General features: G+C 43.5%; 1 protein-coding gene across 1 annotated transcript in view; it reads left to right on the top strand.

Moving 5' to 3' along the window:
* Positions 1-13,378, top strand: part of C3H11orf49 (chromosome 3 C11orf49 homolog) — a 168,764-nt gene that overhangs the window by 56,700 nt on the left and 98,686 nt on the right. Inside the window, exon 3 of the mRNA XM_021195070.2 lies at positions 6,295-6,425. Coding sequence (XP_021050729.1) covers positions 6,295-6,425 — 131 coding nt within the window. The remainder of the gene's footprint in view (positions 1-6,294; positions 6,426-13,378) is intronic.

Raw genomic sequence — 13,378 nt, 5'->3', positions numbered from 1 at the left:
AAAAAAATCAAGCTCTGTCAGGAACTTGACTGTTACAAACAAAGGTCCTAAACTGATGAAGTGGCCAGTGGATGCAGTACCTGCTGCCAAGCCTCGGAACCTCTAGGAGCGCACAGCACACTGGCGGCAGTAGCCTGAGTTCCTTTCCTTGGACCTTTGTGGTGGAAGGAGAAAAGTCACCCTTAGAGGGTGTTATCATGGCACACAGTGATATACAGAAACACACCCACACACATACAAAATAAAAAGCATAGAAATACTGTGAGCCAAGGTCCTGCCAGGGAGAGCTTACTCTCGGAGAAGCAGCATGTGAGAACTTGGCGTAGCCTCTCTGCGGAGGTAACCCGTATGGAAACAGGCTCCTCTACCCTTAGCAACAGGCCTGTTTGTGACTAGTGCTTTATTCCACTTCTATTTTAGGAAGATTCTTTATAGATCTGGTGACTGCATTTGAAGAGACCAAGGAAAGAAACTAGGGCTTTATCTTCCTCCTACAGAGACTTTCCATAGCTCTTAAGGCCTATGAGATGTTTTAAGTGTTTCTCTTCTGTCACTAACATCACAGTCTGAAAATGAACTCTACTGTGGTAGTTGCTTTGGCAGAAAATAATAATCTTGGTTTGAATGTGAGTGCTTTAAGCTACTTCACGAGACCTGACAGGCTCATCTGTGTCTTTCACTGTGTCAGAAACTATGAATTGCATCTGCCACTTACAGCTCCATTTCCTGGATTGGTTCACCTATGCCTATACAGTGAGGCAGTGACTGAATAATGATTTGCCCTTGTAGTGGTGAATTAGTTAATCTGCTTTGGCTCCAGGCAGGTCGCATGAATGAAACACACACACACACACACACACACACACACACACACACACACACACAGCTAATTTTGATATGCCTTGGCTCAATGGCTGAGCACTTCTGAACCTCCTTGTGACTATCGAACACTCCCCTCTGGTATTCCTAGCTTAATAACTTCTAATTTTATCTTTTATCCCTGCTGCCTGTTACCTTCTGGATTGCCGCCCCCTCCCCGGGGCTGCTTTCCCTTTCCACCCACATTGCTGGATGACTTCTCTCCTACAGCTCTTAAATCTGATCCCTCTGCCTCTTGGCGATTCTTTTCTTCTCCCCCCCCCATTCTCTTCTTCTCCCCCCCCATTCTCTTCTTCTCCCCCCCCATTCTCTTCTCCCCCCCCCCCCCATCCCTTGCCCACACAATCTAAAAGTTCCACCTTCGTCTACCTGCACAGCCATTGGCTGTACGGCAATTCTTTTTTTATTTTCTTTTTGGTTTTTTGAGACCGGGTTTCTCTGTGTAGTCCTGGCTGTCCTGGAACTCACTCTGTAGACCAGGCTGGCCTCAAACTCAGAAATCCACCTGCCTCTGCCTCCACAGCAATTCTTTATTACCAGTCAAAGCCTGCTGGGGACAGGGACCTTCAGATCTGGAAGTGCGGCTTTTGAGAGTCAAATTAAGACAAAGCGTTAGAACCAGTTCCCAACAAGCCCCAACTGAATTTCTTCCAAAAATTCCTGTTGATGTTTTATATTTACTTTTTTGTGTATGACACATGGAGGTCAAGAAAACAATGTTTTTGGTTGTTTTGTTTTGTTTGAGGTTTTTTTCCTTTTGTTTGTTTGTTTTGTTTTGAGACAAGGTCTATGGACCTCACTCTGTAGAGCAGGCTGACCTCAAACTCACAAAGATCTGACTGCCTCTGCCTTCCAAATACTGGGATTAAAGATGTGCACTACTATGCCTGGCCTAGTAGACAACATTCAAGAGTTAGCTCTCTTTTCAGTGCATAGATCCCAGGGATCAAACTCAGGTCATCAGCCAGTGCCTCTTGCCTGCTGAGTCAGGGTACTCCTCTCCATAGCCCCGTGGGGAGTTATTTTAGAAGCCAAAGATCTTGTACTTTGTACTTGTAACTAAGCTGCTGTTGACAACATGAAGACAGAGTCTCAGCAGGCACCTGCAGTGTGGCAGGCTTTCGATGTGCATTGTTTTTTTCTAAATCACATTATTGATTGATTTAGTGTGTGTGTGTGTGTGTGTGTGTGTGTGTACATACATACGCGTGCCATGCAGTGCATTCGGAGGCCAGAGGACAGCTAGCCAGAGTCAGTTCTCTCTCCATAGCATGTGGATCCCAGGTTGATGACAGTCTTGAAGGCAGATGCTTTTACCTGCTGAGCCATCTAGCTGGCTGGGTCTCTGGTTCTAGTCCACTTACACTTCTTTATTGCTTCAGAGAATGCAGAGTCAATGAACCCAGCAGCTTTCCTGATTCATATCTGTGTACAGAAGCTCATTCCAAGTGCACTACATATTAAAACTACCTTTGTCAAAATCCTTGTACACAGGATCCCCGCTCACTTCCTCCCTCCCACAGTAGGTATACTGCACGTTCAAATGGCAGAATAGCAGATGGCCACAGAACAGTGAAGTAGTTAGGAACACTGTGGCTGAATTCATGTCTGGGAAGGGCTTTAGAGCTCTGTAGAAGGAGTAGGGGGTGAGGCTGCTTGTGCTCAAGTGTGTTGTCTAAATGGCTTCAGGGTTCTGCAACACAGGCTGAGTGGTCACGCTCCACTGACATCTCTCATCAAGTTACTGTTGCCAAATTCTGTAGTAGATAGGCAGTGCAAAGAAAACATTTAAGAGCTTTAGGCCTTGTCTGAGCTTCACAAGGAAGGAAAGAACAAATCCCGGAATTGTTACTTCAGGGACCAATTTGTACAGAGGAACATATCTTTAGGGTTTGCCAACTTTTTGGAGAACAAAACTCCAGTCTTTCATCAAAGCCCCAACAACTGAAAGAATGAGTTTTCATAGTGAAATTTGAATACCCAGTGGTTCATGCCATGCAGGAATTCAGCAACAGAGTCTGTCTGTGGCATCATCATGGTATTATGGAGTATAAAGTCATCCTCTGTAAGACCTGCATGACTTTGTTTGCTCCTCAGTGACAGGGAAAACCTCCTATTCAAGATGTGCCTGGGGCTGGAGAGATGGTTCAGAGGTTAAGAGCACTGACTGCTCTTCTGAAAGTCCTGAGTTCAAATCCCAGCAACCACATGGTGGCTTACAACCACCTGTAATGAGATCTGACACCCTCTTCTGGTGCATCTGAAGACAGCTATAGTGTACTTAGATATAATAATAAATAGATCTTTTTTAAAAAAAAAAAAAAAAAGATGTGCCTGTACACTGACATCCCAGCCCACCCGAGAAAACCTGGTGGAAGGAAGCTAGCCAGTAAGCATGGCTAGGGGCCTCAGGGAGACAAAGAACACAACAGGAATGTTCTTTAAATAACAAAAAATTGGTAACAAAACACAAAATTAACAAAAGCTGTCTCTTCCTTCAAGTGTGTTTCTAGACACAGCCTCATTTTGCCTAAGAACCTCTTCCTTCTTGCGTTTGTTGTGTGCATTTGTGTGTGTGAATGTGGCCACATGTGTGCAACAGAGTGTATTGAAAGTCGGCTGACAGTCTTGGGTGTTGGTCCTCACCCCCACCTTGTGTGAGACAGTCTCTTTGTGTTTTTTCTGCTGCATAGCCAGGCTGGGTAGCCACAATCTTTTAGGCATTCTCCTGTCTCTGTACCTCTCACCTCCTCGTAGAAGCACCGGGGCAGCAAAGGCTCCAGTTACATGCCCTGATGTACGCATGTTTCTTCTCCTCTCTATTTTGGGATATGTAACTAGTACTGGAACTATGGAAAAGCCATAAAATTGTTTTCCAGAAAGGCTACCATGTATTTTCTCAACAATGTATAAGGGCTCCTGGTGCTCCAAATCTTCACCAACATGTCTCTCTCTTCTTCTTTCCTAATAGACAATCTAGGAGATAGGAAGTGGTGCTTGATTTATTCCTCAAAGATTAGTGATGGTTCCCATGTTGATTCTTCCATTTTGTTTTATTAAACCTTATTACAAAACCCCTCCAAAAAAAAAGATACCATTATCTTTTATTAACAAGACCCAAAGTATCCATCTCAATGAACTTGTAAACTGTGAGCACAGCCATCCTGAAGATAGCTTCACACTGAATGTTATGGCCTGAGTCTATGCCTGGAACCCATATGTTGGAGGAGAACAGGCTTACACAAGTTACCCTATGACCTCCACGTGGATGCCATGGCACACACCTCTCCCCCATCCCAAATAAATGAATAAGTAAGTAAGTAAGGAGTTAATTAAAAAATTAAAATAGAGAAAGCATATTTTATTAGAGACTCATAAATGATAGATAATGGGCCTGTGTTGCATTGGGAATAGAATCACAAAAAGACTATTGCATTTGAGAACATTGCATTCAAGGTGGTATTTCAAACTACACTGAGGGGCTGGAGAGATGGCTCAGAGGAGAGGCTGACAGCACATACTTGCAGAGGACCCAAGTTTAATTCTTAGCATTCACATTAGGTGACTCGCAACTGCCTGTAACTCTACCTCCAAGGGGATTGAAAACCTTTGGCTCTGTGGGCACCCGCATTCTAATGTACACACACACACACACACACACACACAGAGAGAGAGAGAGAGAGAGAGAGAGAGAGAGAGAGAGAGGAGAAATCCTGTACTAAGGATATGATTTCACCATCATTAGTTCCTTCACAGTGTATTTCATGACCTAGATGCTAACATTCTGCCGTGAATATAAAACACACATTGGGACCATTTTTTTTCCAGGACAGCTTATAAATTTAGGATACAGCATCATCATTTTAGACTCCAGTTGCTGGAAATGTAGTCTGTCCCATTTCCCTATATTGGCTCATTTGCTGTATTTTTCATTTTCCTTCTGTATGATGACAATGGCATTGCTATAAACTTCATGGCCTGATTAACCCTTTCATAACTTTAAAGGTCTCTAACACCACATATTTCCAGATGTTCCCAACTGACCCTGTAGTGTATTAAAGTTGATTTCTGTGGTAGTTTTCTATGAGAATAGTATTTGATCTGCTGTTTCATTGCAGCACTGTTAATGTTAGGAAGGCTGACTTTACCCAAAATGGTAACATAGTCTGTTAAAGACCGTAGACAGTCTTCCTTGAGTGCGCTTGTCTGGGAGAAGGGAAATGTTTACTTGTTCAGTTCAGTGATCCCTACCCTCCTCTTTTTTTTTTTTTTTTTTAGAATTTGTTTTTATATTTGTTTTTTTTAAAACATTTATTTATTTATTATATGTAAGTACACTGTAGCTGTCTTCAGACACTCCAGAAGAGGGCGTCAGATCTTGTTATGGATGGTTATGAGCCACCATGTGGTTGCTGGGATTTGAACTCCGGACCTTCAGAAGAGCAGTCGGGTGCTCTTACCCACTGAGCCATCTCACCAGCACCCCGTACCCTCCTTTTATATGGTCAACAAATGAAAACTGGAATTTGGAATTACTCATGTCCCCTTATTGCTTGCCACCTTCAGTTTAGTTTCTGTGTTGCTACAAAAATGGACATGTTTTTCACTTGACATTTTCCTGTCAGTTTTCTGGAGTCTGAAAGCTGCCCTCGGTGGTGATGATTACTGGATAATTGCCTATACTCCTATGGACTCTCCATTTTCAGATTACACTGGGCTGTACAGCTTCTGTTTCTTTGGCAGGAAAACCCAAAGGCAACAGAATACATTTTTTCTCCTGTCTCTGGCTTCGTTTAAACAGTGACTCACATGGGCCCTGGGGCTTTGCTTCATATTCTCATCTGGGGGCCACTTTCTACCCCTGTTTTAATCTGTCTCCAGTGCTCCTTTGGAATTCTTTACATCCTATGGTACATAGGATGTGTCTCTGAGTTAGAGCTGTGGTGTGCACGGTGCAGTAGTAGCCCTAAAGAAGATGACAATCCAGGTCTGTCCTTAGCTGTGTCAGCCTTGCAGCAGTCAGGATAGGTTAGGCTGCTACTGACAATGACTTTAGGGAAGCAAGGCCTGCTCAGGGTGTTTGCAGAGCCAGGCAGAGGGGGGGCTGGGAAAGTATTCCCCAGAAACTCAAATAGTGGTTTCACTGAAGTAAGGATAAGGATGCTTTATTAACCTTAAAACTTCCCTGGGAGGCGCACTCAGAAGACGTGGACAAGACTTTATAGAGGGCTGTGGTTGTATGAAGGCTTTCTCATAGAAGGACTTGATCTAATCTGTAGTTCAGAGTTTTGTTAGTGGAAAAACCAGACACCCCTCCCTTGTTCATAAGTGGTTCTGTCTGATTTTACCTTTTCATTCTGGATCTAGCCTTCTGAGTCTCATCTAATGAGGAATTCTTCACTTTTCTCTTTCTAGTTTTAACAGCGTATGCCAAGGAACTCACATCCTCTTCAGGGAATTCAGCTTTATACAAGCCACACCTCATAATAGAGCATCGTTCCTCCGGGCCTTCTGGAGGTGCTTCCGAACTGTAGGCAAAAATGGTGGTAAGTGTTCTCAGCTCTATTTTGCCCCATTTCCAACCATCCCCTTTCTATTCTTTCCAAACATTTTCCTTTTAAAAAATTACATTTATATATTGGATATGTGTTTATGTGTGTATGTAGGTTGCAAAGTGAGCTATTCAGGCTGTTTAGAATGCACGTTTAGAGATAATGGTGCACATTTGAAATTCATAGGACAAGCTTGAGGAGCTGCTTCTCTCTTTCCACCCTGTGGGTTCTGGGGGTTAAACTCAGGTCATCAGGCTTGGCAGCAAGTGCCTTTCTTCCAACTGATCCATCTTGCCAGCCCCATCTGTTATTTTTATTGTCCTGTAATACAGTTTGACTCTAGGCTTTGGAATACCTATTCTGAGAGACAACCCTGCTAGGTCAGAAATGGTATTAGCTGTCATCGCAGTGATACCCGTCAGGAACTAAGTATCGCTCTAAGGACATAAAGTACAATAACTCGCTCAACCTTCATAGCAGTTCTCCCTGCGAGCTACTATCATCTCCATTTTATAAATGATAAAACAGGACTAGAGGGCTAAGCAGTGTTAAGATTACATAGCACAGACCCTCTTTAATACCCTTGCAGCCTGACTCCAAAGTCCTTGCTCTTGGCAAATAGTAGGAACAGTGTGAGTGTTGTACAGTTAATAAAAGGAACAGTGAGAATGCAGACAGACAGTTCACAGCATTTTGCTTGACTGTATTTTGCAGTTTTGTGGTGTTCTTCAACAGTGCATGTGGGCATGTTCTCTCTCTCTCTCTCTCTCTCTCTCTCTCTCTCTCTCTCTCTCCCTTCAATATTTCAACCTAGTTCACTATCACTACATATTTTGTGGTGACACTGCTGAGTGGTCTCTGAGCTTACTGTGGTTTTATTTGGGTGCCATAACTGATGCCCATATAAGACAAAGAGCTTCACGTTTAAGTGCTGCACATGGTTTGAATGTTCTGCAGTGAGCCACATCCCCATCTCACTTCCTCTGCTTAGGCCTCTTTCATTCCAAGACACAAACCACCAACATTGAAATTAGGCAATTACTAATCCTTTAGTGTCTTTTAAGTGTGTAAGGACAAAAAAAAAAAAAAAAGGATTGCATTGTATTACTTAAAATCAGAACCTAAAAATGTTCAAACTCTGAGAGAAGCCAAAGCAAAGCTTTTTATATCAGCCAGCCAATTGGGAGAGCAAAGGAAAAAATCCTGGCTGGGCAATGGTGGCGCATGCCTTTACTTCCAGCACTTGGAAGGCAGAGGCAGGTGAATTTCTGAGTTCAAGGCCAGCCTGGTCTACAGAGTGAATTCCAGGACAGCCAGGGCTACACAGAGAAACCCTGTCTCGACGGAAAAAAAGAAAAAGAAAACAATCCTGAAGGAAATATTTTTGGAATGCTACTCAAATGATAGGACAAAACAACTGTTCACTGGACATAGTGGCATATACCTGTTAATCCCAGTACTTGGGAGGCCGAGGTAGAAGGATCATGTAGCCTGTGCTGTATAGCAAGTCTTGGAATCATATGGGGGAGAAGAGGCTGAGAGTAAACTCAGGGATTGAGAACATGTGTTGCCCTTGCAAAAGACCTGAGTTCAGTTCAGTTCCCAGCACTGACACAGTGGCTCACAACCCTCTGTACCTCCAGTTTCAGGAGATCTAATGCTGTCTTCTGACCACTGTGGGTACCAGGCATAACAGGGTATGCATATATTCATGAAAGCAAAACACTCATACACATCAAATAAATCTTAAAAAAAAATTAAAACACATAGGGAAGAAAGGGAAATAGTAGTAAGGAGGGAGGCGGGAGAAGGGGCAGGGAGGGAGGGAGAGAACATACGCACACGCAGCTTATTGCTAATATGGTCAGCAGTGGCAGAAAGAAGAGTAAACTAACCACAGTATTCCCTTGAACCAGAGCTGGTCCAGAGCAAGGCCCCAACTCTCTTCAGCCCTGAAGGCTCAGAGAGACTGCAGAATTCTGTTGCTAGCAAGGTTGGTCATAGGTCTGAGGACAGAAACCATCTGTGTCACAAAGACAACTGACAAAAGGGGGCTCAAAACAGCAGGTTCTTAGGTAGAGGAAACCGCTGTCATAGATCAAGAGAAGTCAGTGCACAGGTTCAAAGGTTTGGAGGACAGGCTGCCTCTCCTGTAAGGGCTGATGAGCTGTGACTTTAGTTGAAGCCAGTGATCATTCTGAAAATCCTCGGGCCCCTGAGAAGGACAGTAACTCTTCTCTGCCTGTGCTCTGCACACGAAGCACATCTGCCTGTGCTCTGCACATGAAGCACATCTGCCTGTGCTCTATACATGAAGCACATCTGCCTGTGTTCTGTACATGAAGCACACCTGCCTGTGCTCTGCACATGAAGCGCATCTGCCTGTGCTCTGCACATGAAGCACACCTGTCTGTGCTCTGTACGTGAAGCACACCTGCCTGTGTTCTGTACATGAAGCACATCTGCCTGTGCTCTGTACATGAAGCACATCTGCCTGTGTTCTGTACATGAAGCACATCTGCATATGTTCTGTACATGAAGCACATCTGCCTGTGCTCTGTACATGAAGCACACCTGTCTGTGCTCTGTACGTGAAGCACACCTGCCTGTGCTCTGCACATGAAGCACATCTGCCTGTGCTCTGCACATGAAGCACAAAGCATGTAAAGCTGCACATCTGTTTACAACAGTTTATGAACACTGAAAGCCCACTCTAGGTCTTACAGCTCAGATAGATCCCTTTCAAAACATTAGTGTAATTGTCAGTGCACCTGGTCACCCAAGAGCTCTGATGGAGCTGAACAAAGATATTGATGATGTTTTCATGCTTGCTAATACAGCATCCATCCCACATCCATGGGCCAAGGAGTAGGTGGGGAAAAAATTTTAGAATAACCTTTATTTTTTAAAGTTAACATGAGCATTATAGAAAACAAAAATGTAGGAATAAAGAACAAAGATATCTGTGATAATAAGCTGTTAACTGGACCTGTCCTTTTAGGTCTTATATATGTATACAGTGTTCTAGTTATGATTATGATGCCTAAAATCACAGTTTGTGCCATACTTTTTCATACATTGTGACCGTTCACCAACTCAAAAATCCCAAAGCTACATGACTATTTTGATAAGTAAAATATACCATATTAACATGTTAGAAAAAAACTGTAATCTCACCTTTCCTAGAGACAAAACCATCAAAGAACAACCTTAAGATAGAAGCCTTTTCAGTCATAATTAAAATCCCATGTTCTTCAGATGTTCTAGTTAAAATGATTCACAGCACAACAAAATGCACTAGTATGGTGTTTCTCTGAGAGTTTATCAGACTTGTGCTATTAAAATATAGGCATATTCCTATTTTCCAGCCAAAAGATACACATACAGTAATGCAGAGCACGCCGGGATACTTCTCCCCGAAGACTTTCTTTTGCCCTCCTATGCTAGCCTAATGAACACTCACGCTGCTCACAGTGATGGCTAGTTCAGTGGCTAAGATGCATCTTTTCTGTTGATTATAGCAGATATTTGCAAGTTGACTAATACAGTCATTCCCAGGACATCTATAAAGCATAAGCATGAAATAAAGTGAGCTTTGTGTTCTGTAGTCACAAATGCTTTACCAACAATGTACAACAGATCTGTGGTTACAACTGAAACCAACCTTCTAGATGCAGAAACACTAGCAAAGAGACGTCCACAGCCTTCTTCTCTTGGCCATCTCAAGGAGTGATTCCAGTTAATGTCTTATTACCTTGAATACATTTGTGGGGCAATTGCTATCATAAAAGAACAGATCCTCTGATGGGTCTGGGCAAAATAAATTGAAACTTTCTGAAAGTATTTGTCCTGCCATTTTGGTTTCTTGAGGAACTGGTCATGGTGGTGCACACCTTTAGTCCAGCCCTCAGAAGGCAGAAGCAGGTGGATCTCTGAGTTCAAGGTCAACCTGGTCTACAGAGTGAGTTCCAGGACAGCACTCAGAAGGAAGGCAGGAGGGTCGGGAGTTCAGACTTGTCCTTGCCTACATATCAAGTTCAAGACAGACCTGGGCTATGTGAGACACTGTTTCAAAAACCAAATCAACAAAAATATCATTCATGATTCATGGAAGGAGGTTCATATATCAACAATAACAGTTTGGAAGAAGTTAATTCCAACATGCTTGGATGATCGTGAGAAGCTCTAGTCTTGAGGAGAGAAAGTTACTATGGAAGTGGAGAAGTGGCACCTAGAATTGGACATGAAACCTGAAGGTGTGAGGCAACTGACATGGCCTCATCCCAAATGTTGGCAGGAAGCTTTCCATAAGCGAGCAGAGAAACTGTCTTGACAGTGAGTCCTCTCTGCCAGGGACAGGCAAACCCATCATGTGGGAAAGACAGAAGAGGACTTAGAATCTGCTGCAAACTCAGTTATTGACACAGTTGTTGAGGGAGTTCAGTCCAGTTTTGAAAGATTCTCCATTGTATGTACAGTGCTGTCAAACAGCATCTCAAGGGATAGCAAGATCGTCCACGAAAAGAAGAGCTGATATATGAGACAGATTTCACTGTTGTCTTATTTTAAGAACTTGCCTCAGCTATCCAGCGTCATCCACCACCTTCCTGTCAGGTCAACAGCCATCAACACTGAGGCAGGACCCGTCAACAACAACAAAAAACCTCACCAAAGGCTCAGATGATCATTAGCAATTTTTTAGTGATAAAGTATTTTTAAGCTAAATGTGTGTATATATATATATATATATATATATATATATATATATATATATATATATATATATATTGTGGTTTTAGATCATATGCTTGTACACTTAATAGACAATAGTATAGTGTAAATATAGGTTGTGTCCATGGGGACAGAAGGGCACTTTCTGTTATCAACTCTGGTTGGTGATCAGACTAGGGCTCTAAAATGAATTAGAAGTAAGGACCCAGGCTCCTGGCCAGGAACACTGAGGAGGAATCCTGGACTTGAACGGGGTCCACTGGCACAGGCCTGGGACTCTAGCTCTCTGAAGGCTGCAGTAGAAGAATCTTGTTCAAAGTAGGCCTGAGCTACAGAAGAAACAACGGCCAGCCTGGGCAACTTGGGCTAAATTCTTTCTCAAAATAAAGGAGTTTAGGGCTTAGCTCAGTGGGAGTTTACTTGCATATCATGGGTTAAGTTCCCAGTGCCCACCCCCAAATATTGTAGGTGAGCAACAGATTTATTAAAGAAAATATTGTTTGACTTGTTAAAAGTTGTGGTAGACTCTACATAGGAAAGCTCTCCTTTTAGCTGTTTTACTGTACAGTTGTTCTTTGACACTCATCATTCCATAGCCATCACCACCTCCCAATTCTAGCATGTGTGCACCTTGCAGAACTGAACTTCTGTAGCCACAGGAGGGAATACCTCCATTCTCTCTCATGTCCATTTCATATAGAACTATACAGAGTCACAGTGTTGTCCTTTGTGAACTGCTTAGTTCACCAAGTCTAAAGTCCCCACAGTTTCTCGGTCTGAGGATGCACTCCAGGTTATACAACGCTTGCCTAGCAGGCACAGGACCTGGGGTTGATCCTCAGTGCTGCTTAAAAGTGGGTAGGGAGGTGCACGCCTGTGCCCCTAGCACTCAAGGGGCAGAGGCAGAAGAGTCATAAACTCAAGGCTGTCCTTGGCTGCCTACCGAGTACAAGGCCAGCTGAGCAAAAAGAGATCCTTTCTCAAAAAACAACCAATTTAACTCAGTTTAAATGGAGATCCTAACTTAAAGAAAGGGATTAAAGGTGAGTTCCCACCACTCCCAGTCATCTTCTAGATGTTTTTATTTGTATGTGTACATATGTGGGGGAGGGGTTGTGCGGATGAGTACAAGGTGCCCTAGGAAACACTGATTGCAATGGAGCTGGACTTACAGGCGGCTGTGAGCTGCCCAACATGGCTACTGATGAGTGAACACTGATCCTCTTCTAGAGTGACACTTTTTGTGCTCTGAAGCACTGTACCACCTCTCAAGCCGTGCCTCAAATTAGTGTCTACTGATAGTGTACCACTGTCACACATGGTACAGTCAGAAGGCCATTAAGTTCATCCATTACACATGGTACATTCCAGTCAAGTTACTTATAGACCAGATTCATGCTCTGCTGTGCTCTGCTTTTCAGAGCTGGGATTGAACCCAGGGCCATGTGCAAGCTAGGCATGTATTAAACCCCTGAGCTACACCTCACCCCTTAACAGTGTGCTTTTAAGCTGTTTTGATTTTTACCCAGTAAGCACCAAGCATATTCTGAGGTCTTTCCATCTGACTGGAATGTCTGGCTTCTGCTTTCTGGTGGTTCTTTAAACCCATAAAACACATGCTGTTTGTAGCTAGAGACTCACATAGCCCTGAATGACCTTTCTCACTGAGAGTCTAGCCTGCAAAGTCTGACCACCTCATCCTCCCTAAGCCCCAATTTATATCTGTGTAACTCCAGAAAACCGTCCTGCTCTTTACATGTCCCTTGCCTTACACTGCTACTGACTCTCAGATGGGAAGCCTGTAATCCCCGCCCTTGGGAGGTAGAGGCAGGGGGACTGGAGTTCATGTCATCTTTGGCTACATAGGAATTTTGAAGCTGGCCTGAGATTCCTAAGACCACCATCTCAAAACAAACAGCAAAGTGTACAAAGTGAGGCCCAGTCACAAAATACATAAATGGATAAATAATAAAAGAAAAGACAAAAAGATGAGGAAAGGAGATGCCAGGAGGTGGTGGTGCTCACCTTTTATCCCAGCACTTGGGAGGCAGAGGCAGGTGGATCTCTTGAGTTTGAGGCCAGCCTGGTCTACAGAGAGAGTTCCAGGACAGCCAAGGCCACACAGAGAAACCCTGTCTCAAAAAACAACAACAACAAAAAGAGAAAAGAGAGAGAGAGAGAGAGAGAGAGAGAGAGAGAGAGAGAGAGAGAGAGAG

Source organism: Mus pahari, chromosome 3, assembly GCF_900095145.1.
Source record: "Mus pahari chromosome 3, PAHARI_EIJ_v1.1, whole genome shotgun sequence".
Classification (NCBI taxonomy): Eukaryota; Metazoa; Chordata; class Mammalia; order Rodentia; family Muridae; genus Mus; species Mus pahari.
Note: the sequence above shows the minus strand (reverse complement) of the source record. Positions and strands in the feature narration are given on the sequence as shown.